We start from the raw sequence: 27,927 nt of genomic DNA on the forward strand, positions 1-27,927 counted from the left end.
TAGACGGATCGAAACCCACCAATGACTGATGACAAACTTTACACGAGTCTTTCAGACAATACCATCATGGCTATACTGACCAATCACGTTCAACGGACCAGACTTATAAGATCATCGACTGACAAACACTATTCACTTGACTCTGAAGATGACTTCCGCTCAGGTTGTCGAAACGTCAGTCACCAACAACAGTTCTTTTCAGAACTACACTCACCCGGACGATCACACTATACGAACTACTGATACTCCTGGGTTCAAACCATTTACTGTGATATCTTCTAACTCAGAGGCACATCTCGTTTTGTATCCGTTTTCAACGACCGATGACGGGTTCATTCGAAGTCGAAGTCTTTTTTTTCATATCTGACCGCGCAATATTCCCGCGTTATGAAAATTTATTATAAAATATCAATTATGTGGCCAGATCATATCTGAAAAGAACCAGGTTGCTTTTGTACACAATTACTCTCACTGAAAGCAAAAGTCTTGCGATGACAGCAACCTAACAGATAAATGACATCACCCCATAGCAACCGGACCTGGCGAATTTTTCAGCTTCCGGTTAGCTCTGGCTCGTGATGGTCATGCAGAGAAAAGACAAGACTTAAGGTGCGTTTCTTTAAGAATATCCGAGATTGGATTCTTACCAAGAAAACTTAGGATAATAACATAGAAGATAATTTTCCTGCTCAGCGCATTGAAAATTCTTTCCAAAGAGACCTCTCTTGATCCAAACAGTACCCTAGTTCTGGAGATGCAGCTTTTTTCGCCGTGGGCCTGAATGCAAACTGTTGTAAACATTACACAGCACTTACGAAAATATGAATGTGCAAAAATATGCACCGGGAGTTCCAACGAACGGGAAACAAATATTTCAGCTGTGTTTGATAAACCTTTTGAAAGAGACGCATTTCGTTTCAACCCGTTCAGTACCTTCCGAGAAACGACTTTCGAGCGGGTTAGAATGCACTTCTTGTCAGCAGCGAAATTTGCGCGTCAATTCTCGACGCTTGGTCCAATGATGCGACACCTATTTAAGTTAACTTCGGAGAAAGACGTAATATTTGCTACTAACCCGTGTAAAGTGTACGGATCGACAAGCCGTGCCACCCCGTCGACTCCGGTAAGTGAGTAAGTGATTTATTTTCTAATAAGTCTCCTTAATGAGATGCAATTTTCCGAACGTATACGGATCGAAAACAGTCTTTTACTATCTGTCAAACTGTGCAGATCGAAAAGTTGTTTTGTCTGAACGTATCAGATTGTGTGTACTGGACAACCGTTCTTTCTTTTGAAGTTCCGAATTTCAATTCTAATTTTGGCTTTGTGGTTGAGGAAATTTTGGAGCTTGGGCACATTTCGTTCTCTGACTCGGCGTCAACTCTCATAGAATAATTTCTACAAAAATTGAAGTTGAAACCCTGTGAGAGTATTCGATATTTGTTCAGAAATGCGAAGCGATTCTAAATAATGTTTCGCTTTTGTTGTGGACGAATTCTCTCAGGCCCGTTCCAAACGCCGCTCCATTCATGCGCCGACCTAACTGATGAGTTAAGTACGGCAGAAGAGCGGCGTTTGAATCAGTTTGGTTCGGCAGGTTAGGTTTGGTGCGGCAAACAACATTAAATTCGGCAGGGTCTGTCGCACCATGCGACGTTGGAGCGGCAGCTTATTAATACCGCGTTCTCCTCATGTGTCGAACCTAATGCATAAATTACTGTAATGTATTTTTGATATAACGGGACTCTTGATTGGCTCAAAATTAAGTGGCGTGACTAGTCATGCATGAAGCTCAAAGTCGTTACTAAAAATAAATACAACAAAATACCAGTATCTTCGATTTATGAGAAATGGGACTGTATGCTGTGTTTAGACTTGAACGGTTTACCGAGGTACCAGAGTTTACTTACCTAGGTAAACATTTTCCGTGTGTAAACGCCAACTGATACTTTAGTAAATGCCGCAAAAGACAAAAGAAATTTAACCAAGGTAAAAGTTGTAATTACCCTGTGATCAGGCATGGTTACAGTTGGTAACCAAGGTCAAGATGACAGATATATCCGCTTGTGGCGGCGTAATATATCACTTCCCGCGGTGAGCAGATTGTGCAATTGCCGACAAAGCAAAGCGTTTCTTTTCCAGTTTTGACTAGGTTACCATGGCAGATAACGTGGAAAGATTGGATCGATCTTCTTACGGCGAACAATCCGTCACGTAAAAGAAAGCATTGTATTTTTCATTCTCAGTATTATTTACAACTTTCTCTAGACAAAGTTCGGTCCTTTGTTGTGTAATTATTGTCGATATATTTTGCCACCAGGGAGGATGCTGCATATACTATGGCGCGTTTTCAGGGTCAAAATTAAAAACTAACTTTTCCACCTTTCCTTACCTGCTAAGTAAAATGTCTGTCATTTCCTGTCTTTGAAATTAGACAGTACGCATCTCTTTTGACCTCCGAAACAATACATTCCGCGTTTCCTGAATACTAAAATCATAACATCCGGCATATTTTGACCTTTGAACAAAATTCTCTGCGTTTCCTGACTTCTCTCGAATTTTAAGTCCGGCATGTTCTGACTTTCAATGTAATCAGTTACCAAATGTCGTAATACTTAGTTTAAATATCTCAACGTAACATCCCATACTGACATCTGACAAGCCATTTAGTTCATAATGAAATCTCGCTGCTGAGCCGACATTTTGATTTGCAAAATTTGTAAATGCGCGTTTTCTGACTTCTCGATTCTACTAGGCGTCTTTTCCGCGCAAGCCTGGATCCCCTGATGCAAACCTAGTGCCAGGACCGGGGGTTTTCCCGGGGATTTATGAATGGAGTCGACGGCACAAGAGCAGTTCTTGAGCAGTCTTCGCCATACATCATTCGACCTTGCAAGGAGACTTCAACAGGACACAGTTAGTGAAAACAATGGGGTGACAGGCCTACACAACTCCTATCCACGTGTAATAGCCGCTTTGAGAGTTTTCCTCGAACTAGTATATCTTTGAGGATCTGCCCTTTTTGTATTGTACGATAGGGGGATCTTTGAATATTTCGCTAAGCAATAATCCTGTTTTTAGGAGGACATTTCACCAGAGTAGAGCCGTTAGAGGTCATAAGTCTGCGTGGTTTCCGCTGTTATCCGCGTGTAATTTGTTGAGTTTGACACCTCTGTTTTTGGCCACGTGCTATTTTTTTGGCTCATTTGATTGCAAGATATGTTTTAAGCTCTCTAAGTATTAGCTCTGGAGGGACAAAGTTTGAAATATTCCGTGAGCATGTTGGTTACTTGCATTTTGTATTATTTCGCCGGGCCCCGGCTGTTTGATTTACTGTTGCAAGTTATGCTGCTTGTTATCACGGGTGTCAACTAAAACTACCAATCACAATCAAGAATTCTCGATCCGCCGAACGAGTATATAATACCAAAAAAATATGCCAGGTGTGGAGTGTTACCGAGCATTGGTCTCCACCACTCCATGTTATCGGCAACTGATGAAATCCAGAAGGATCGAAACCGCGGTCTTGCCTGATCTACAAGCTACGAGCCTCCTAACAAAAGAGGGACTATTAACAGTCTCCAGAAAACCTGACAACATCGCAACTAAAAGCAATGACAACCACAACGTGGAGCTGGATGAACAATCATAGGAAGAACTCCTAAATTCAGAGCTTTTGCCTGAACAAAACCACACAATATCATAAGCAACACGCAAAACGGTCCACAGACTTGCGCGTGAACACCTACTTTTGCAGTTCCAGAACGAACAAACTGGAAGGACAAAAAGCTCGATGAAATCAGTGATGCAAGAAGCATAAGAACGTCTCTCTAAGACAGACTCATAGCTTTCAACAAGGAAAGCTACAGCTATCTCTGGCGAAGCCGGACAAAGATAAATATGACACCCGTGATAACAAGCAGCATAACTTGCAACAGTAAATCAAACAGCCGGGGCCCGGCGAAATAATACAAAATGCAAGTAACCAACATGCCCACGGAATATTTCAAACTTTGTCCCTCCAGAGCTAATATTTAGAGAGCTTAAAACATATCTTGCAATCAAATGAGCCAAAAAAAATAGCACGTGGCCAAAAACAGAGGTGTCAAACTCAACAAATTACACGCGCATAACAGCGGAAACCACGCGGACTTATGACCTCTAACGGCTCTACTCTGGTGAAATGTCCTCCTAAAAACAGGATTATTGATTAGCGAAATATTCAAAGATCCCCCTATCGTACAATACAAAAGGGGCAGATCCTCAAAGATATACTAGTTCGAGCAAACCTCTCAAAGCGGCTATTACACGTGGATAGCAGTTGTGTAGGCCTGTCGCCCCATTGTTATCAATGTTAATAAACCCTTGTTAAAATAAAGTGTACAGTAACCTCCAACAAAATCACTTTTCAGTCATCAAAATGCTTCTCAAGACAAATAGATTTTCAAATTTTCCACGGTCTTCACCCCATTTTCCTCCCCCCGTGCAGGAGGAGGTAAGCCATTCCGGCACTCCTCTACACGTGTGGCCTCCTTTATCATGCCCTAGAGTGTGCCGCCTACTTTATGATTTCCTCCTGCTACTTTATTTCAATTTGAAAACCCTGATCACATGTTATGTGTATTATTGTAGGATCCACGCCTACGCGGAAAAGACGCCTGGTAGAATCGAGAAGTCAGAAAACGCGCATTTGCAAATTTTGCAAATCAGAATGTCGGCTCAGCAGCGAGATTTCATTATGAACTAAATGGCTTGTCAGGTGCCGGCAAGGGATGTTTAGTTGAGAGGTTTAAACTAAGTAGTACGGTATTTGGTAACTAATTACATTGAAAGTCAGAACATGCCGGACTTAAAATTCGAGAGAAGTCAGGGAACGCAGAGAATTTTGTTCAAAGGTCAAAATATGCCGGATGTTATGATTTTAGTATTCAGGAAACGCGGAATGTATTGTTTCGGAGGTCAAAAGAGATGCGTACTGTCTAATTTCAAAGACAGGAAATGACAGACATTTTACTTAGCAGGTAAGGAAAGGTGGAAAAGTTAGTTTTTAATTTTGACCCTGAAAACGCGCCATAGTATGTGCCACCCCGTCGACTCCGGTAAGTGAGTAGGTGATTTATTTTCTAATAAGTCTCCTTAATGAGATGCAATTTTCCGAACGTATACGGATCGAAAACAGTCTTTTACTATCTGTCAAACTGTGCAGATCGAAAAGTTGTTTTGTCTGAACGTATCAGATTGTGTGTACTGGACAACCGTTCTTTCTTTTGAAGTTCCGAAAGTTTCTGCACGTTGCTGTTGTTCGGCTCGCAGACAGGTTGTGTCCTGGTGTACCGGTTAACGAAAATTGCGTGACCAAGGTCGACTAAAAGATACACCGGTCAACCAAAAGATAACGCGACAACTAGATGGCTTAATTTAATTTCCAAAAAAAAAAATTTTTTCGGAATAGCAAGTTGGGGAATTTTTATTATGTTCATGGGCCAGTTGGGTCACTTAGGCCATCTGAGGTTGTTAGGCCAGCTGGGATATAGATTTCTGCGCCGACTGGGCCAGCTGGGTCATTTGGACTAGTTGGGTCATTTGGGGCAAGTAGGTCATTTGGGTCAGCTGGGTCATTTGGGCCGGTTGGGTCATTTGGGACAACTGGATCATTTGGGCCAGCTGGGTCATTTGGGCCAGTTGGGTCATTTGCGGCAGGTAGCTGGGTAATTATTTGGGCCATTCGAGACTTGTTAGTTGCATCCGAGAAAGCCCTGGACACTCCTCGCCCCAAGCCTCACTTTGAGCGCGGTTAAGCCTCGTTTAAAGGTAAAAGAAATTCCAAGATGGCGGAGTGATTTCATAGCACTTGGCGATGAAAATCACTCAAGAATTGTTAAGCTGTGTGCAGCAAAATGTGAAAATCTATGAAGATCGTTTACTTCAGGGGGAAAAGGTGGATGGACCTGTAATTGTTGAGCCAGGGCAGCATTTGAACCCAGACTTTAGCAGTGCCCCTAACATTGGCGATTATTTGCATCCCAGAGTCATCATTTGGGACCCGTTAGAACAGCATCATTGTTTCAAGAACGGATTCACTTGTCCTCATTATGACCACGGCCATCTGACGAGTATACTTACTCCTTGTAAGTGGAAAGATGGAAAGAGTGACCGAGATATGCCACGACAAATTTATTGCGTAAATGGTCCTATGTTATTGGTAAGCCGCGTGTATCGATGCACTCAAGGACACGAAATCGCCGGTCATGACCCCAGACTACTAGAGAACATACCACCAGGTGATATTAAATTTCATCTTGGTCACAAGTTAGGATTTACTGCCGAGCTCTGTTCTCTGATTTTCGCATTGGCTTCAAGCGGACAGCCATTTAATGAAATTGAACTGTTTTTAGCGCAGAGATACCTGGACAACTTTGCTGAAAGACAGTGTAGGTACGCAAGACATATCACTACATATCTAGAGAAAAATCCGTCTTTAGACAAAGAGAAACTTCCAAAATTCCCTTCTTTTGAAGAGTGGAGACCAACACCTAGCACGGATACAGTTCATCAGTGCTTTCTGTACATTTTTAAAGAGAATAAACAGTTTTTTAGGCAAAACATGAGTGAGAAAACAGCGAAATGGATGAGTGCCGACCACACATTCAAAGTTGCTGCAAACATTGGATGCATGCTCCCAGATGGATCATGGTCTACGCAATTCGATTCCCTGTATATTGTTTTAAATGAAGTTGGCCAAGTACTCACGTACAAACTAACAAAGGGTACTGCAATGAGTAGGGTGGAGGACATATTGAAGAATTTAAAGTGTAGATTTGATCAACAGAAAGTTACTTGTGATACAATTTTTGTGGATGACTGCTGCAAGGTTCGCAGCAAACTACAGCAGATTTTTCCAAATCTGTCAGTTAAGCTTGACTTGTTTCATGCCATCCAAAGAGTTACCTCTAAAGTGCCAAAGGACAGAAAGCACTACCTGTCCTCATCTTTCATAGATGACTTTAAAATGATATTCAGAGCTGATGCAGACCAAGGTGAAATGAGGGAGATGGAGACACCAGATGAACAAACCATAATGAGTAACCTTGAACGTCTCACAGAGAGATGGAAAGATATCAAATATGACACTGGGGAGGCTGTTTTGAATGCAAATGTTATGCATGAAATAGTGAATTTGAAGGTACATATCGAAAGAGGCTGTTTGTCAGGTATTCCTGTTGGTGGTGGCTCTACCAGAAATGAAAATCTGCACAAAAACTTGAGGGCTGTAATAGCCCGGTCAAGACTTGGTTGTGAATTGGCTGAGGCATTATTGGCAACCTTCTTTTACATCTGGAATGAAAGAAGAAGTGCTTCAGAGTTACCCTCAACCTGTGTAAGGCCTATCTTATCCTACAGAGCAGCACTAGAAGATCAAGGGTTTAAACCAACAACTGAAAGGTTTGGCATAATCCCAGAATCAAGTGATCCTGAAAATGCCAGTGTACCCAGTGCATATGACCCTCAAGTCATGCAGAGTATTTTACTTGAAATGTATGATAACAACACTGCTGACTGTCATGACACAAGCAATGATGGGTTCACTGACAGTGAGCTAAACAGCATTTTTTGCCAGGCAGTGAACATGTCTGTTCTTTGCAATCAGCTAAGGTCACTCTGTACAAATCCCAGGTTGAGTTTCAAGCTTCTCTACTTGATGCCCTGCAGCTTAATTTTGTTCAGTAACTCCACATTCAATACTGAGAAAGTTGCTGAGCATTCTGAAAGGCTAAATAAGAATCTACTGGGTTACAACCTGAAGCTTGCCACAGAGACCTATGGCTTGCCAGCAGATAGCATTTTTCTCAGCATTCTAAGCCAGCTAAAGGAAATCTCAACATCTTCATCTACTCTACAGAAGCATTTGTGCTCTCTTGGAATTTCATTGGCAGACAGTAGTGACCTTAACATTGTGAAAGAATTGCGGGAGCTTGTTGTCAATGAGATGCTAAGCAATCACCAAAGGTACAAACATGCCCTGTTGTCACCAAATAAGGATTATGAAGAGGAAGTAAACAAATACAGAGAGTGTGGTTACTTTTCAAGTAAGTGGACATGCCAATTTGTATGGGTTATTGACCAAGTGTGAGTTCAAGATGACTGGATATTGGCCAAGTTTTTTTTCTGTGTGTTTATGGACTGAGACAGAGTCAAGGTCCATAAACACGCAAAAAAAAAAAAGAACAAGGCCAATATCCTGCCATGTTGACCACACAAGCTTGGTGAATAAAGGATTTAGTCTATGGCTTTCACGGAAATTTTTCCTGCGGACATGGTGCGTAGCCAATCACAGAGCAGGATTTGATTCATCTTGCCCACTCACGAAGCTAGCCATATGATAAGACCTGATATTGCAAGGAACATGGGAACAAAAGAACTATTAAATTATATTAAGTGGTACCAAATATCCTTTAAGGTTTTGCTTGAATGGGACAGATCCCACATCCCACATCCCACATCGCATCTTTACACGGATCAGTGCTAACATTAGATTCTATCCTTTCATTGAAAACTTACATCCTCCTGACTGCAAGGATGACTTGAGTGTAACTATGTAGGGGTTTACTAAGTTGAATGTTTTGGAATAATACACCAAACTTGTCAATTTGAATAATGCTTTCCAGTAATAATAACTTCTTGAAACTGGAAAATGTGTTCTCAAGTACATTAATATATCTTTTTTGGTTGTTAAAATATTTATTAGGACACATTTGACTACTTCTTTCTTTTTTCATATTTTTTCATATTATATATCCATTTTTTATAGATGAGTTGGGGAATGTCCTTGGAATTGGTCTATCCCAGATTCTGAGGCTGAACATTGTCTTTTTCACATCACTGGACCACATGCCAGTGGTACCAGTTTCCCCGTTGTTGCCTTGTGTTGCTACTAAAGCTCTTCTTCTGGGATACAGTGTTGGTCAACCAGAATTATATCACTGTGTGGTACCTTTGGAGAATGTGAATGAGTCCATGCCACCCCATGTAAGTTCCACAAGTACATCTAGCAACACTGTACCAAAGGAACACCTACCAGAGCACTGTTCGTGTGGTCGTGGTTCTGCTAAGAAAGATGGAAGAAAATTCTGTCTTCAAGTACCAAATGGAAACAAGAGCCGGTGTAAGTGCTACAATACCATGGCTGGTTGTTCCTATAGATGTAAATGTGTTGATTGTGGGAACCCTTATGGCAGTTCCGAGGCTGCCAAGCAGGCATACACACACGTAACAGTTCCTAGATACAGACCAAAGCAAAAACTGCAAGAGGTCAAAGAAAGCACATCCAGTCTGGATTATTTGATCAAACAAGGTTTAAATCCAGTCACAGGGTGGTCTGAGGTGGAAACTCTTACACTAGATTGCCTTGTGAATGTTGCCACATTGAAAGGTATTAGCATTGAACCTTCCAAAGTGCATGAATACTATTCCAGACTTCATAACATTTTAAGTAATGTTGGAAGTCCCTTGCAACCAAAGAAAGTCAAGCAAATAGAGGGAAAACTTCAGTGCATCAAGAAAGTGGCTAAGGGTTTTGAAGCCCTTTACAAAAAGCAAGTTGAACTTAACTGGTTCTAATTGGACAAACCCAGTGAGTCTTCAAATGAACCAATACATGATGCCTGTCATATTGTATTTTCCCAACTAATAAGGCCTTGTTAAAATTGGTTTTACGTAACATGTGATTCAGGGTATCATTGTCGCGGTTTTGTGGGAGTACTTTTTTCTTCTTTGTTCAAGGTTTTGTTGTGCCTGTGTAAATACATCGCACTACAAAGCAATACAGGTTAACTGTTTAGAGGTTTTGCAAGTATCTGGTTTTCTATTGCAATAGGTCATTTTACAGTTGCATGCTTGGCTACCTGGCCATGAATGCAAGCGAGGCTGGACGTGACCTTGCTTTGATACAGACCTCTCTGCTTTTCTCTTGTAGATGCCAACTAATTAGCATAAAGACAACTTGATTTACACAACAAAAGTAGTAAGGCCTGTATCAAAACAAGGTCACCTGCAGCCTCGCTGCCATTCAAAGGTCAGGTCACTAAGCAGACAACTGTATAATGGCCTAGTGAGCTAGCAAAACACCCAGATTGTTAGATGAACATTGTAAATAGTAAACATTGCAATTTACCCATAATTTGAGTGAACAAGAACTTTTATTTTCTATTCAATTACTTAATAATATATTATTCTCTGTTGTGTTAAATTTAAAAAATATATATATTGCATCTTTGTATAAATTAATGAAAGAACTGTAAAAATACAATAAGTAAATGAACTTTAGCATTAATATTCTTAAACTATCCTTCACTACCAAGATTACTTTGTTTCAATTAGTGCTAAAAAATATCAATATCAATACACTTATGTATAAAATTAATCATATTCTGAAATTGTTTTATTGATATATACATCTTCCACTGTCAGGAAACATTAACAAAAATATGTTTCAGGTGAGATTGCTCAGTATGTTGATTACATGTATATTCAGGTTAATATTATTGTTATTACAAGAGTTGTATTGCAGCATTATTAAGGCCTCTAGTTTGCAACTCTATTTTGATGTTGCCAAGAATGCTTCAATCTCATCCTTTTGTGGATGAGCATCCATGACAGTTTCCTGCATGTCTGCTGTTATCTTGTCATCTATTTTTATAAAAGCAAGCCTGTATTCTTCGGGTGTAAGGCCACAAGCAGCAATAGCATGTAGGCTTACGGCTGTTGGAAGTTTCTTAAGAAAAACTACCAATTTGTTAAGTGTCAGAACTGTACCAGTCCCAGTATCCTGTAAGCTTGCCATGGCTTCCTGGACAGCTTTACTGCTTGGCCTCCTTGTCGAGGAGTAGCTTCGTACCACTCTTCGTGCACATACAAACGGTCCAGGTAGACGCAGAATTCTGTTTTGTATATCCTCACTAAGAACTCCCACCTTGAGTCCCATTGATGACCTTTGCAGACGGCACGACTGTAAAATAAACGTATTCAACTTAAATTAAAATAAGCCTTGTTAAGTCATCAGCAGTGTTTGAATATTGAGTGCATATTACATGTAAGGGACATCTTTGGTTTAAATTCTGTTCAATTTATTTTCTATTGTCTGAACAAACAAACGAAATAAAAAAATTGAACCTGTTCAGAAGTTTTAAAGCAAACATAGATTTGAACCCCAAAATATACATTGTACTTGGGTTTCTCTTTACCAAATCAGAAATTTCCACAATATAACAATAAAAATAATATACCTTTTTTCAATTGGGCATTTGTGTAAGTTTCTGGGTACCTCCCTGGTTAATCAGGCTTGTTTGGAATTTTCACATTCTAAGCATGAGTGATGGTGTTACACATAAAGTACTGCCTCATCCCCAGTCACCCTCCCCCTCAATAGTAAACATTTAATTAGTAACCCACAGGAAACACCACAAGCAATCTGGCTTATCTCCCTTGCTACCTTCAAGCGGCCACTTTAGCTATATGAAGCTCAATCTTGGTTTCCCAATCATTATTTAGCCACTTTTGCTATGAAAATAGAACACCCTGTGGAGGATGAAGCATTAAACACCCACCCTTGTCCAGGATACAGTCATTTCCCTGTCGCCATAATACATGCCTTCAAATTAACCAACATAAAAACCTCCCAAGTTAAGAGCTTGTAGACCAAAACAGGTTTAAAAACATTCTGTTGAATACAGTGGCATGCCTTTCCGACAATGGAATGGAAAAAACCAACCAGAATGCAAATTATAAACCATTATTAATATTCTTGTTTACAAAATCTCACCAGTTCTGAGATTCCCTTCATGGTCTCAAGAGTCTCAGTGAATGTTATTGCCATTTGCATGGTCTCTGCAGTTATTGCTGTTGGTGTGGTACCTGACTCTAAATCAAGAGCTTTGGTTAGGCGGTGGTACAGCACATGCATGTTTAATGCAACACGCAAAGTGTTTTTGTATTTCTTTGAACCTGTGGAAATAATTCCACAAATGCTGGCACCTTGGCTATCGTCTTCACTTGGTTTGCTGTACTTGAAGAAAAGTTCCTTGGCAGTGGCAGTCAGGGTATACTTTAGAGCTGGTGTCGTGTTGTGTTCCACATAAATCTTTTCGAAGACATCCCCAAGTGATTTCACAGCAAACTCATCAAGGGAATCTGAATTTTCTGCCATGGCTTCCAGGTCAAGATCTTCTGATCTTCTTTGATAAAAGAACAGCATTCTCTCTGCCAAGCCATTTTTGGAGGCTACAATTTTTGGCCATACTGACTCAAGGAATTGCTGGGGGGTGGTAAAAGCGAGGAGGGCTAATTTGGCAGATGTAACTCCAACACGCTTGCCTTTTGTCCCTTTAAGTACATACCAGAAATCCCCATCGTAGCATTTGCAGAGACGTTCCATTGAGAGACTCATCTGAGATGTTGACTTTCCTTGATGTGTCAGTCTCTGCAGGAGTGAGTATGCCTCGTTGACACACAGGATTGGCACAGTTGAGGCTACAAAAATGAATTGCAATGTTATAATTTTTATTATCAATTTGGTTATACTTGACAAGTTGTTTACTAAGATCTTGCTTGGTAGGTGAATGTTAGTTAATTTGAATAAAAATTAACCTAACTACTAAAATTCCCTAATCTACCCACCTACCCTAAAATGGAAGTAAGTTAGGTCACATGTTTAGTAATGCTTGTAAAGAACAGACTAACAATTAGGTACACAAATTCTGTTGCATTACTAACAAACAACTTAACATTTTTAAAAATTATAGTGAATATGATAAGTGAAATATTCATATTTTTTTCATTGGTATTGTCCTTTATTTGTTAAGGCTTCCATTTCATTTGTCACGCTATCTTGTTGTTGACCCTGTGTCACACAATTTTCACTGGGAAATTCCATTGCCTTTAATGTTTATAATACTAGGGTGCTTACTACACGCAAAAAAAAATAGTTAACAGTGTCTAAAACACAAACCTCCCAGAAAATGGTTGAACAGGCCACTTGATGATGTCTCATCTATGACAATGCTGGCTTGGATCTTTTCTTCAACGTGACCCACGATAGGCTCAACGCATCCCTTCTGGCAAGCTGGTGTTTTTCCCGTTCCAGAAGGAGCAGTAGCGATAAGATGAAGATTTGCCTTCTCCTCGTAGGAGCCAAAAAGCTTAACCGTTGTATGACCAAGTAAAGAACTCGTAGACACCAAGGAAGAACAAAGCAGCATCTCGCTCGTCGTGCCATTGCTGCATGCAAACGCCGAAAGCCATTGACGAACACGTTGGGGTACAATTTCGTCGATAGAAAGTCGAATTTGGCCCAGCTGAGATTCCAGTTCTGTGGTAGAAGTGACATTACTTTGTGTGTCCATAATGCTCCGACGAAAATCGAAAACTAGTGGGTTAGGACCGTTTAAAGTGGCTATGTACGTTTTAAAGCGTTTATATAGCTGGACGATGGCGGGAATAATGCAGACAGGCGCGTTGGTCAGCGGATGTATTCTGGCGGGAAAAGTTCGGCCCTTAATGTCCCAACTGGCCCAAGTGACACTAAATGACCGGGAATAATGGCCTAAATGCTCCAAATGGCCCTAGTGACTCAACTGGCCTAAGTGGCCCAAGTGACCCAGCTGGCCTAAATACCAAATGGCCCAAGTGACCCTACTGGACTAAGTCGCCCAGGTGACCCAACTAGCCTAAATGGCACAAGTGACCCAACTGACCCAAATGGCCCAAGTGACCCAGCTGGCCTAGGTGGCCCACTTAGCCTAAATGGCAAAAGTGACCCAACTGGCCAAATAAACCAAACTGGCCATCCAAACATTTCTATGACTCAAGCCACCCTATCTTTCGGTCGACTAGTGTCCCGAATTTTTTTGTTAATTAGTTTTCACGCTATGTTGTGGTTGGTAACGCAATTTTCGTTAACCGGTACACGAGGACACGACCCGCAGACACTCGATCTCATTTGCAAACGTTTGCTCGGCTATTTTTAGTTCCAAGGCTAACTTCTCGGCCAGCGATTTCTTTCTTAAAACGGAACGTTTACTTGAAGTAGTAGACTCACTTGGCGTAAAGAGTCGAGGTGTTTCACCTTCTCCTCTGTTTGAGGCACTCATCTTGGCGCGGCTTGAATGACTCTTTCACAATAATATAATAATAATAATAATAATAATAATAATAATAATAATAATAATAATAATAATAATAATAATAATAATAATAATGGCATTTCGGGCAGTATATCCACAGGGTGGCTCTTCGCCTGCCCGATGCTAACTAAATTTACAATTGTAAAATGGTTAAGAGATATCCAAAAATTTATATATATGTGTAAAAGAGATAAAATTGTGTTTTAAGATATGCTAAAATAAATAAATGAATAAATAAATAATTAAAATTATGCCAGATGTTCTAAAGCTCTCTTAAAAATAATGTTTTTGGTGTCTTTACAAAATTTGATATAGTCTTGGCAGCACCTCACGTTGCTGGGCAACGTGTTAAATAAACCTGCAGTCTGGTCCTGTAGAGTATTATTAATTAAAGATCTCTCTAACTGAATGCTGTTACTAGATCTTAAGCATCTTTCGTGTTGAAATACATTAACCACAGGGTTCGATGATAATTACACGCAGTTACACGGCTGACTTACAGCTTGGCTCGGCGATTTCGATCAATATCCGGCTGGGTGAACCAAATTTCGCTGCTGGACGACGATTAAACTTGGCTGGTTTGTTTAAGACAACTTTATTCGCGGGTTTTACACTCAGAACAACATCGCTTTCACCGCTCACGTTTTACAAACTCAACTCATGATCTAACACGCGCGCACGTGACCCCTAGCAACCAGCTGGCCTGTCATTCGTAACATGGCAACACGACGGGAAAGCGGGAGGCACGGATAGCACTTGACGCTGGGTTTCCCAACTAGACGAATTTATGTACGCTCTTTGTAAAAGGAGAAAAGGCTGATAAGCACATACTATCGGGCGCCGTTTGTAAAGAAAATGATTTAGCTTAATTTTGTCGTTTTTTTCGTTATTTACTTAATAAATTTTTGTGATATGATATCATGCGTTAAGGATTTGATATATTAAATCCTGATTTCAAATCATGCGCTTATGATTTGATATAATAAACTATTATTTCAAAGCATGTGCTAATGATTTGATATAGCCTGATTTCAAATCATAAGTTTATGATTTGATATAATAAATCCTGATTTCAAATCATAAGTTTATGATTTGATATAATAAGTCCTGATTTCAAATCTTGCGGTTATTATTTCAAATCACGACTTACTGATTTGAAATCATAGCTCATTCGTTGACTATTTGACGTCCGGCGGATGATGGTAAATTTAATCGCTTATTTAAAACCAAGAAAAGCCTTATTTCAAATAATAAATCATTATTTGATATCAGTAAAACCATGATTTAATTTAATAAGTAATAAGCAACTGCAGCGCGTCCTTGTGATTTGGCACGTGAGTTACTAACGCGGGAGTATATCGCAAAGATGACACACAACCAGAGAGCATCTAGACAGCTAATCCGGTGACCAAAGATTTACTCACGCGGGCAGCCCAAGGCCCCAAGCGGCTTTACAGTTTCACCTTCCACGAAAACATCCACGCACCACATTATCCTTGGGATAACTTGATGTCATATCTAAAAATAACTTGAGCGGGATTTTCCTTATCCTTTCTTGCTCGCAAGTAGTTTACGGGACGTCTTATAAAAAGAAACTGATAAAAATTATAGTTGTCTGCGACAAAAAAATGAGAGAACCCCAATGAAAAACCTTAACCAAATCTTTCATCCAAATAAAGACACTACGAAAATTTATAACCGCGTCAAGTCGACAGTTCCTAGGTATCAAACCCAGAATAGGTTTTTGCACCTTCCCGTCACTTAAGTGAGTAAACCCTCCCGCTCACGGAGGTTTTCATTGTCTTTCCAGGCGTTCGGTAGTTGAGGAACAGCGCAAGCACAACTAATTGAACGCCTGCGAGGGGCTCACTATCTAATACGAAAAAAAAAAATATATATATACATATACATACGCGACCCAACTGGGACAAGAATCTTAGCTATGCGAAAGATGTACGCAGACTGTACACTGTTAAGCCCACACTGGCCAGTGGATCCTGCGAGTCCATGGACTGCTATCAGAGAAGGAACAGTGCACCGTGTTTTTTTTGCACAGCCAACGAATTCCAAACAAGTTGCGATGACGGGGACACATCGTAATTGTTAAATGAGACTCTTCAACTTCAAAAATGCCTAAAATATTGCACAAATTGAAGGATGATTACTTTGCGGAACGACAAAGAACAAACAGCTTGACCAAATAAGGTTGGCAATTGATGAATTTTTAAGAACGATTCATTCAAATCATTTGTATTACTTGCAGCAATAGGATCTGCACAACTGGAATAAGACATATTTCTAGCTCATAAACGTAATAAGGAGGAGGACCAGAATACGGAGGAGGGGGAAATGGCTCAACAAAAAGTTGGGACGAGGGAGGAATTGGTGAAAAAAGAAGGCAGGAGGGAGAAAAGGAAATGCTGGGAGTAGGAAGAACTGGATGGACCTGGATGGGAAAATAGTTTTATGGAATATTTAAAGTAGGGAGGAGAGAAAAATTGGTTTAAAAACTAGGGAGAAGGGAGATTTACCTTCCTGTTCCCCCCCTTCCCCTCCCGTATAACGTAAAAATCGGCTTGCAAATACAGCCGGCTATAATCGTATATTTCGGAGAAGGGTTGAGGCCGCCAGGCCTCACCACTAAGAACTCTTTAAGGGATGCTCGCATAGATTTCATTTAGGTAAGAGTGTCGGAACTGCAAGGAGTTGTTCTTCTTCGAACAGATAAAGAATAACAATATTTAACTGCCTTAGCGGTAGTTCGCCTTGACAATAACCCTGACTTTTGAAGGTAACCTTGAATTTTCAGCAAGTTTTCAATTACAAATTAATTCCCGTCCAAACTAAACTAAACTCACACCCGCTTATTTGAAATTTGGTGCTTTTTAGGGCCTATACAGTGATCGATAATGCTTAGTTAGGCCTGCAATACTAAACGCTCTACCTGCACGAGCAAGCAACAGTTTGGATTCACTGTCCACGCCAACATCGTCATTTACTTTACAAAATGTCAGATGGCCATTTTGCACTGGCCGATCGTTATGCACTCCACATTTGTAGGACTTTCTAAACTGGAGCCGGAATTACCACCGACCAAAGTCGAGTACTTACAAAACGCCATGGCAACGCGCGTAAGCGTGTTTCTCGGGAAACAAGCAGTTATTCCAATCCGGACAGCGTATTATCTCTTGGTGCGATTGACCAGAAAACCTTTTTTGGTAAAATTCTATTAGAATACACCGGTGGGGAGAAGTCCCCAGGACTATTCGCTGTGAAAAGTCCCTTTCAGAGTTTACATGAGGGGACTGGTTGCGGAGGATTGTTCCCTCGTGTGCAACTACGTACGTTTTGCAAATGGCGTAATACATTAGAACACTTTAAGGCCCGGTTTAAACGTTGCATTTTACATGGGCCGAATCTAATAATAATATGAGTCGGCCCGAATTTAAAAGTTCGGCATTTGATTTAAAATTGCTGAGCGTGAGCGACGTGTTCATTCCCTGACTCCGTTTCAACTTTCCCATCAATACGGCTGACAATGATAAGGAGCACATTTTCCGTTTAGATCGTTAATACTTTTCAAACACCATTTATTCGCGCAAACAGGATGAAGCGATTTACCATGCAGATGGCAGTGCATTACCTCTTAAATTCTGATTTTCGTTTCACTTTCAAGTTCATAGACTTCACTCTCCATCTTCTATGTAACTTTGCTGAAGAGAAGTAAGACCCCCCGCATACACTAGTATCCTCAACAGTCGCTTCCCTACTCCGCATGTCATGTAGCATAGAGCGGTTGCTTGATGGCAGAAACATAATTGGTTTTGCATGACTACGTTACACGATTGGAGCAAAGCAAGAACCACACACACTGGTATCTTCAACAGCCTTCCTTCTACATCTCCTACTGCAATTGCCGCCGAAAATTCCCTTCATCTTGTTGTGCGCATGTCATAAAGCACAAAACTGTGGAGTTATGGGTATAATATAACTTAACATTTATGAATTAGATTCGGCACATGTAAAATGCGGCGTTTAAATCAGCTGTCGAACTTCAGTCAGAATATTCGACTGAACTCGCATTTCATTCAAATATGTCGCATTTAATTGATTTAAACGTTGCATTTTAGATGCACTTAATTCGGCAATTAGATTCTGCCACTTCTCCGTAGGCCTTATTGGTGGAATCTCCGAAAACGTGCATGTAAATGAGCTCCGCTCCATCCTAATGGAAAGTACGATCAGGGAATTTGGATAAGCGGGACGGTTTCCAACTCCTCAAACCATGTCCACCACTGAGGTTTAAGCTCCTCTAGCAATTGGCTGTCCCAGCTTACCTTCTGTTTCCACAATCCTTGCAATATCATTTTGGCTCTCCCTGTGAATGGCTCATATAATCTAAGTGGATCAAACACTTTTGCAGCAATACTCAAAACGCTTCTCTTTGTGATCTGGTCATGAAGCGCCTTAGTCTCTGACACGACTTTCATTAAAGGGAAACTGATTGTGTCGGCATTTGAATCCCACTCCAGGCCCAGAACTTTCGGCTTTTTCAGTAGCAATGGTATTTTCAGCCACCAACTTCTCCTTCAGTTTACTTGAGTTAGTGAGGTTCATTCCTGCACTAACCAAGCGATGTCGTGAATGACGGTAATAGTGCTCCGCGTCGTCATCGTCACTAACTCCAGAGAGGACATTATCCACGTACATGGAGTTCTTCAGGTCCTCTGCGACCCAATCATCCTTTTGCTTGTGTAGGTGATGCCTCAGGGTTGCTTCAAGGAGAACTGGTGAGGGAGATGCTCCAAACAACACTCGACGAAATCTATAGCATTCAATGTTCCTTTCTACATCGATTGGCTCTTGAAGGTTCTTAATCCATAGGAACCTTGTTGCATCTCGGTCGACTTTCGTTAATTCAACTTGGAGAAAGGCCTTTTCGATGTCTGCTGTCATGGCTATCTGAGGAACTCGAAACTTCATCAACAACGCACTCAGGTCTGGTAGAAGTGACGGTCCACCGTGAAGACAATCATTTAGACTGGGAGCATCAGATGAGGTTCTTGCAGAGGCATCGTAGACGATTATTATCTTGGTTGTGACTCTTTCTTCGTTAATAACAGGGTGATGAGGGATTTAGTGCAGGGTTCCAGTGTGACGGTAAGGGTTTCCCACCTTTTCAATGAACCGTTCTCTTAACTGGCTGTGGATGATTTGATCATAATTCACGAGTTGCTCTGGATTTCTTCCCAGACGACCCACTAATGTACGCAGTCCCTTCTCATTAAGTCCCAGATTAAATGGCAGTGGCGGCCTATCTTGTTTTCATGGTAACTCACTGACCGTAAACAAATTCAGCAAATACCGCAACATCGCAAAACAAATTCACCAAATACCGCAATACTTCAATACCGAGTGGAAACTCGATGTCACACCGAAACCATAATACTCTGTGTGTTAAGTTTAGAGTAACTGATAGCAATGAAGAATTTGTTAGTAAACGTTAAGTTTGGTAATTTCCGATTTAGAGATTATAATCAAAATTCGTAATATCTATCGGCGTATTGGCTGATAATTAACTAACATTAACTTACTCTTTTCCGATTAAGGGAATGTTCAATTGGAGACTAGAAAAGACTCGGAAAACGTTGGAGAACTTTGAGGATACTTTATATATGTCTGAATTTATGAAACCGTGCTAATTTCAACACAACCACCCTGACATTTTCCAAGAAAACACACAGGCTTTTTCACTCAATCAAGCACAGGCACTCTGTCAACACACAGCCTACTCACCCACCTTGCTTGTGTCTGGCTGGCTGGCTGCCGGCCCCTAAGGCTGCAGGGCATTGCTGGCCAAGGCTGTCCTGCAAAGAAAATGAGCAGTTTTAACTGAGGAAAGTGCCTCTCTCTATGACCCTCCCCCCCTCCCCGCTGGGGTTAGGTCCTGGCAGCCCCGCTTGGTATCAGCTGGTAGCCAGGTCCCAGGGCTATCTTCTCCCACCATCCTTGACGGAAGCCCACCTGGCTTTTCAAGCACCGCAAAGGCCTCCCCGCCAGCTATCGCCTGCAGGCAGGCGTGAACGTTTTGCCTTAAATTTGACACGGTTTTCATAAATTCACACATATATATACTGTCCAAAATGCCAAAACACCGCATCATGCAGGTTCAAAATACCGCAAAAAATTGTCTAATACCGCAATACCACAGCCTGTGAACGCAGACGTGTTTCCGGCTGTCACTTGGTTCGGCGGAACCAAGTGACAGCCGGAAATACGCCTGCAATACCACAAACCCCAATGTCTCTCCTCAAGGACGAAAACAATGTGTTCATATTGTTCACGATCAACCTCAAAGCTAATTGGTTTTCTTCAACCATTATGTTTCCAAAATAAAAGTCCGCCTTTCGTCAGGCGCACCATTTCGTAGCTGAATTTTGAAGCCAAAAAACAACAAAGTTTTCAAGATTGTTGTATACCAAACAAAATTTAATTTTTTTGACGATGGCGTTCAACAACAATTCTGATATTGCAGCAGCGTTAAACGAGTGTTCTTCCGTTCAGGAGTAGGAAAATTGGATTGGTTCCGTCAGGATTACTGAAGAGTAAGCCGTCTTCTCTCTCCGATGTAAGGTCCCTGCTGGACCTTACACTGGAGCGTGACTGGAGGGAAAAGTGTCTGCCTCCCTTACAAGTCCTTCTAATTTCTAGCGCCCATTTAAAAAAAATCTGTCTTAAAGGATATAAACCTAAAATCCTACATGTAAGCAAATTTGTTTTATGTTCTTTCCACGTCTGATAACATCGTGCATTGCCAATGACTGTTCAGTGTGTTCTTGAGAAGCACGTCACGTGGCCAGCTGTAGCAAAAGGCATACCGTAAATCCTCGAATTAGCGCCCCCTGGAATAAGCGCCTCCTTCAAATAAACGCCCCTCCTATCAGCCAAAATTTAACATAACCGCCCCCCACCCTCGAATAAGCGCCCCCCTCCCCTCCCCCCATTTCGTGGACGAGTAATGAGACAACAAAGGATGTATAGTTTTCGTCATGTAGTATTAGCTTTGTACATTGTTTCAGTTTGTCAACACGTTTCGTTTGGAAAAAAATTACAAGTACTAACGGTGCCGCGATTTAAACTTTAGGATCAGCGTTTTATGTCGATAAACAGCTAATGTTGCTGTTTATGCGGATATGCTGTATTAAAAAATGAACATGTCAGGCCACGATTTGGGAAAAATTTAATAAGCGCCCACCCACCCCCTACCCCCTCGATTAAGCGCCCCCATCGAATAAACGCCTTCCGTCTTCTCGTTAATTTGAAATAACCGCCCTGGGCGCTAATTCGAGGATTTACGGTATTGGATGATACCATTGGAAGTGAGTTTATCAAGTTAATGACAGAGTTTTGAGTGTCACCTGCTCTTCAAACGCCCTCGTGAATCCTAATTAAACCACAACAGCCAGGCTTCACGCTCACAACCGTGCACCTGTCATTATAATCTTCTTATATTCAGTCTTCTAAGCAGGGAAATGCGTCTAGCTCACGTTCAGTATGGATCCCTAGAAAACACTGCAAAAATGCGCGTGCTGAAAGCCTATTTCTATGTGTCCCGTTCCTGCAATTAATGTTCCTGTGTTCATTTATATATTCTTCTCCGTTGCAGTTCAAGAACACCAACCAATTCTAAGTATGCGTTGCAGATTTAAGCGCAGGTCTCATACAAAGTTTGCCTTTATGGTCTTCACGGTTTTCGCCATCGGGGTTCTCTTTGGAAACGTGTTCACTCCATTACCACTGGATCATCCGGATCAAGAGGATGGACTGCCAAATATCGTGACGGAAACCTCAAAATGGAATCGGTTTCTGGGTGAGTAAACTAAAAGTTCCATAAACCTAAATGCTCTAAGGGCCGATCCGCACTAGCAGACAAAATTGTAAAATTAAGAATCGTAAATATAAACGCAGTGGTTGCGTCTATCGCCAGCAGGTCAGATCGATTGAAAGAAATTTATTTTTCTTGAAACTAAAGCTGCTCATTTTTAGGCGATGATGACAACTGTGAATGAAGTCAACAACGATAAAACAAAGGTACCGGATGAATTTATTTTTCGTAGTGTTTCGCCCGTTTTTTTTTTACTGCAATCTGCCGAACTCGATAAGTAAATTGATTGACAATCGATGTACCTGTAAGCTTATTATTAAAACTACGGGTGCATACGTTTATGCACAAGAACAATTGCGTCTGTGTTTTTATGTTTTAGTCCATTATTTTGTAGTCCTTATTATTCACCTCTGAAAATTATACTAAAACAATTATTCGCCTCAGGCTCAGTGAACATTGGTGAATATCCACCAATGTTCACTTCGCCTTTGGCGAATAATTGTTAAGAGGCCCGGCGCCTAAGAAACGACCGATGATTTCCGGCTAAAAAATAAAATCGGCCGATTTTTATCTCCCAAGCAGAGGTTACCGAATACTATCTAAAAATGAATTTCTTTTGTTTCAGTTTCGCTTTAAACCAAAAATATCGAGCCACAAACTTTTTCCGTCTGATAGCAGCAAAATCAGGCCGAAAATAAGCCCCCGCAAAAAACTGTTCAGAAATTACTATCGCAACGCAAAATAATGAGAAAACTACACAGTGTTGAAGAAAAAGGCCTTTTAATGCAATATCATTCGATAAACATCAAAAAACTGCCGAAGCGATTAAAAAATAGAGTTTCAAATAATGCATACTAAATTAGATGGAGCGTTGGAGCTGATTTTAAAATAATTATTTCTCAAAAGTTCAACGCTTTTGAAAGCAATCACAGTGATGAATTAGACATTGGAGGGATATACATCACGTTTCTGGAAAAACATTTTTCGGCCAAGGTATATTGACTTTGTACAAAGCGTTCAAAGTTACCGTGTTTACCGTTATCCTGCTACTTCGGCGAAACACTTCTCTTTTGCCAATACAGCCGTGGATAGCGTGGTAAACGCCACTTTAAACCTTGCTAGGCATTCAAAGACCATCCTAAGTAGAAGGACGTAGAATTAAAAGAGAAAGGAATACGAAAAATACGCAGAAAAAGAAAATAAAAACTCGAAATTACCATCTGCTAACGAAAGTTGAATCTGGAAAATGTCGTGGCGTGACAGCGGCCTAAGCACTAGGCTAAGAGAAATCTCAAACTCTCATCAGTTTAAACATTGATATTGGCAGTGGCAATGTCTGAGGCAAAGTCATTTGTAGACCTTTTACTTTAAACACATTCAAGGAAGTTAAACAAGACCAAAATCGTGTTGTCGTGTTGTCCCATTGTCTACAAAATAGATCCACACAGTACATATTTAATCTTTGATTTGTAAGTTGAACAAGAATTTGCCGGTATCGTGTCAACTTAGGAGTTTCTGCATGTGAACAACGATTAAATCATCGGAAAAATCTGATTTTGATAATTTCATATTATTTCTGCTTATTTGGCGAATTTCCAGAAGTTCTTGAAAGAAAAGTCTTTGTACGCCCTTGCATACGGTGGGAAAAACTGTCCTGTCCTGACAAAGTCCTGAAATAAATGTACGTTAGCAGGAAAGGCACTAAAGTCGGACAACTTTTCTCACTGGAGACGGCATTGAATATTCACGAAACGGAATTTATAATGTCAAAAACCGTATCAGATTGTAGAAAGTGGAAAATATGAAGCTTTTTTTTGTCTCCAACGGTTTTAATTTGGCCAGAAATGAAATGTGTCGCCCGTGTTCGGCAACTCGCTCGTCACTCGTGGAGTATCGCTAAGTAGGAAAATAGTTATATCATTTTGAACAAAATATGTTGTTCCTCGTCAAATCAAACCCAGAGTGCTCGAGCTTAGTATTAGGAGAGGCCAGAGCAACTTGGGCATTTTCTTTCTTTTTGTTTCTTGCCGTGAGAAAAAGACTATTATCGTGTCGTTTCGGCGGGACAGGTCGGTTTTGACTTTCGATCGCACTGCAGGGGCAGCCTGACCGTATGCGAGGATGTGACGTGTTCAAGTAGCCTATTCGCCTAAAACAGCGCGCGCAATTTCTAGTCACCCCTTTCTGATTCCCAAGTCACTTCCAGACCTAAGTCAAGGCACACGAAAGTCACTTAAGTACTTTTCTTGATCTTCACAGGAAAACAGCCTTCTATTTGCTTGGAAAGAAAGATCATAAACAGTTCCACAATAACTAGACTGGGAAGCTACCCTAAAGGAAAAGGTGAGATTAGAATATTACATTTCAAATGCTATGTAGCTACGGTGCTGTGCAATGAACATTAGTCAAGACAATATGAAGGGTAAGAGAGTTAATTACCCTTTTATGCTCTAGTTGGATCCAGTCCTCCCGTGGATAATCTTGTTGCTCAAACTTCGTAGCTGTTTTCGTGGATCTAGAAAATGCGTGTAGACACTTTGGCTGATCACGTGCTTGTTTTTGGCCGTCAATCTTTAAAGCTATACTTCTTTTAAAAAACATCCCTTCCATAAGAAAGTCTTGGAAGTGTAAATGCAACCCGTTTTGTTTCCATTTTAGGCTTTCTTACAATTGGAATCTCATCAATTGCTCGTCCTAGTGGAGATAACTACCTTATTAGAACGATCCAAGGCTTGATAAACCAGACGAGTGACGAGGACAGGCGCGAAATCTTCGTAGTGATATTCCTCGCCGACTTTGATGAAGCAGCTAAATCTGCCACTTTGGTGGGGTTGTCGAATCGTTTCAGGAAATATATTGACCAAGGTTTTATCCGTGTAATTTTTGCACCAAACGAGTTTTACCCAGCGCTCTCGAATATGAAAACGAAATTTCGCGATAATCCGCAGAGGATCTTTTGGCGCTCAAAGCAGAACGTGGATTTTGCATTTTTAATGTGCTATTGCCACGGTCTCTCGCAGTACTATCTTCATTTAGAAGACGATGTACTTCCAGCGCCAAGCTTTTATCCCAAGCTCCGTGATTTTATCTCATCGGTTAAGACAACTTGGCCCAGTCTGGACGCTTCCTTCATGGGACACGTAGCCAAAATTTATCACGCCAACGACCTGGAGAATCTTGCCACCTATTTTTACCTCATGTACGACGAAATGCCCGTAGATTGGTTGATTATATTTTGGCGACAGATTAAACATGATGGACATTACCTCAGTTTTCCTCCAGCTTCCCTGTTTCAACATATTGGAAGTCATTCTTCTTTTGCGGAAAACAAGGGCCGTGATACCACCGCATCAAGGGAAAAATATTTTGACCAGTACGATCTCAAATACAAGGGTTTGAATCCTTTGGCTAACGTCAGCAGCCAAATGACGTCTAGTTATGGACATCCTCAAGATGCTTACAACAGAGGTTATGGCTATTTCAGGACCAAGAAAGTCAAGAAAGATGACTTTATTATTGTCCAGTTTACTCGAGCAGTGTCTATACGTAAAGTGTTCGTTGATACAGGCTCTTATATTGCTCCTGATGATTACCTTCGGTCGGCTGTTTTGCAAGCAAGTTTTAACAATAAAAACGAACTGCAGACAAATGCAAATGGAATTAAAACTTGTACAGTGTTTGAGACAATTGGAAATTTCCAACACGGGAAAGTCGAAGTCACTTTCAATGAAAGTAATAAAATGACATCTTGTTTACGGGTGTTGGTGACACAAGACCAGACTAACTGGGTTTTCTTCAGGGAGATTGATGTTTGGCAAGTTTAAACTCAAGTCTTTGTACTCAGGCCCTAGTTCAGTTTCAAATTTGCAGAGAGGATTATTATAGGCAAGAGACTATCTCGTTTTCCTCATTAATAATAACAATAACAACCACGACAACAATAGAGGTAGTCATACATATTAACAGGATTGTTTTTAAAGTTTTGCGTAGAGATCAAGATAGAGTTGTAAGAACAGCAATGATTAATTCTTATGGAAATGGAGGGTTAAGGGTGTTAGACCTTGAGACTGATAAAATCTCTCAGATTGTCGGCTAAAAAGGTTGCATGCCAGTGAAAACGCTGGCTGGAACTGCTACCTCACTCATATGCTTTAATCATTTGGAGGTGTCTTTCTTTTTCACTCTGACTATGATCCTGAGGATTATAATATATCAAATCAATTCTATGCCGAGTTGATTAAGTTCTGGGCTGAGTTTAGGAACGCCGTCTCTGATAAGGACAATAAAAGCTCAATTATGTGGAATAAAAACATAAGGATAGATGGCAAACCTGCTTTTTCTATAAAAAAAAATTATTTGAAAAAAACATAACGTTAATCAGTCAACTAGGTTTATCAGTCAAAGAACAATTTGGATTGATTGGATGTTATTAGACAAGAAACGAATATTAGTTGTAATTTCTTAGAGTGGTCTGGTTTAAGATCGGCAATACCCTATTTCTTGAGGAAGGATGATGGTGACAGTAATATAACAAAGTTGGGTTTTTTTCGTAATTCTCTATTTTCCAATTGCCCATAATTCACTCTGTCTGCCCCCCAAATTTTGCATAAACTATTGTTGTGAAATACTCTTGGAAGGTCTGCATATTCCCGAGAGCATTTCACAACAATAGTTTATGTAAAATTTGGGGGGCAGACAGAGTGAATTATGGGCAATTGGAAAATAGAGAATGATGCTTTGTACGACGTAAGTTTGGCCAAAAGCAAACAGTACTATAATTTGTTAATTCAATTAAAAGCTACCTTACCAAACGCTGCAAAAAAGCTAGCTGAAGGATAAATTTAACATCAGATATGAGGATTATCTAAGGTATACCTTCTACCAATAAAAGTTTGCATAGAAACGTCTTTAAGAAATTTTCAGTTTAAGGTGACTCAAAACAGTTTCCAGCCCTTAGATTTTGATAAGTTGTTATATTCACTCTTTATCACTTGGTGCTACAATCATGGTATCACAAAACTGTCCAATCATTGGTGGACACGTTGTTATCATTTTCGTGAGACAAAACGTTACCATAGCAACAGTATGATCTGCTAAAAATACCCTTAATTACAGCTCTAGGGGCTTATAATTCAAAAACTGCACGGTGAATTTTTTATATTATCAAATTTTAGTAAGCATGATAAGACGCAACTTTTGGCAAAGTTTAAAAAAATTCCGTACATAGGGTTCAGAGCTTCCTTAAAGGGTATTTTAAGCGGGTCATACTGTTACTATGGTAACGTATTGTGTCACGAAAATGATAACAACGTGTTTACCAATGATTGAGCAGTTTTTTGATACCATGATTGTGGCATCCAGTGATAAAGATCAAGAGTGGTTGTAAGGACCCATCAAAATCTAACCGCTAGAAACTGTTTTTAGCCACCTTACGGTACTTAACTATACAACTTGTACAAATGTTCTTTTGAAAAAATGGGAGTAGTAGACTCAGACATTTGTTCTTTCTGTGGATTAAGTAGAGTAGATAGAACATATAATAAAATGACTCATTACAAATTTTATTTATGTGGGAGTTCATGGACAGCTTGTCATCGATATAAGAGCGTAGGTCCCTAACAACTGACGATCTCATAACATCAATGTTTCCCACGATAATCGAAGAAATATTAACTTAAGATAGCTGTTGTCGGGTTCCTATCATAAGAAATTCCGTTTTTTCATCATTGAGAAGGAGTTTGTCGTGGTCCATCCATGAGCGAATGGCCTTAATGTAATTTTGGGCGGCAGTTATAGCACCTTGTTGTCTTGACAACTCATTCGGCCTGAAGGAGAGATATAACATTGCACAGGAGAATAATATTC

General features: G+C 40.5%; 3 protein-coding genes across 4 annotated transcripts; 2 read left to right on the top strand and 1 right to left on the bottom strand.

Annotated features, from left to right (window-relative positions):
- The first annotated feature begins 482 nt into the window (after positions 1-482).
- On the top strand, positions 483-27,626 carry LOC149113437 (alpha-1,6-mannosyl-glycoprotein 4-beta-N-acetylglucosaminyltransferase-like). Of its 2 annotated transcripts, XM_089288316.1 has the most exons (4): positions 483-609; positions 21,844-22,047; positions 24,322-24,405; positions 24,721-27,626. In XM_089288316.1, the coding sequence occupies exons 2-4, from the start codon at positions 21,870-21,872 to the stop codon at positions 25,884-25,886; spliced, it is 1,428 nt and encodes a 475-aa protein (XP_089144442.1). In that variant the 5' UTR covers positions 483-609; positions 21,844-21,869; the 3' UTR covers positions 25,887-27,626. The 2 variants fall into 2 exon arrangements, with proteins under 2 accessions (XP_089144442.1, XP_089144441.1); XM_089288315.1 differs by lacking the exon at positions 483-609 and having other exon boundaries at positions 20,955-22,047.
- LOC149113438 (uncharacterized) lies at positions 5,732-11,179 on the top strand. The gene is made up of 2 exons (XM_089288309.1): positions 5,732-8,087; positions 8,810-11,179. Exons 1-2 carry the CDS (start codon positions 5,858-5,860, stop codon positions 9,616-9,618), a joined length of 3,039 nt encoding a protein of 1,012 aa, XP_089144435.1. The 5' UTR covers positions 5,732-5,857; the 3' UTR covers positions 9,619-11,179.
- On the bottom strand, positions 10,595-14,072 carry LOC110044126 (uncharacterized). The gene is made up of 3 exons (XM_089288318.1): positions 13,004-14,072; positions 11,819-12,525; positions 10,595-11,005 (listed from the first exon to the last, which is right to left on the bottom strand). The coding sequence occupies exons 1-3, from the start codon at positions 13,395-13,397 to the stop codon at positions 10,595-10,597; spliced, it is 1,512 nt and encodes a 503-aa protein (XP_089144444.1). The 5' UTR covers positions 13,398-14,072.
- Positions 27,627-27,927: the final 301 nt, after the last annotated feature.

The sequence above is a fragment of the Orbicella faveolata genome, unplaced genomic scaffold, assembly GCF_042242905.1.
Source record: "Orbicella faveolata isolate gen_17 unplaced genomic scaffold, um_ofav_v1 contig_15, whole genome shotgun sequence".
NCBI lineage: Eukaryota > Metazoa > Cnidaria > Anthozoa > Scleractinia > Merulinidae > Orbicella > Orbicella faveolata.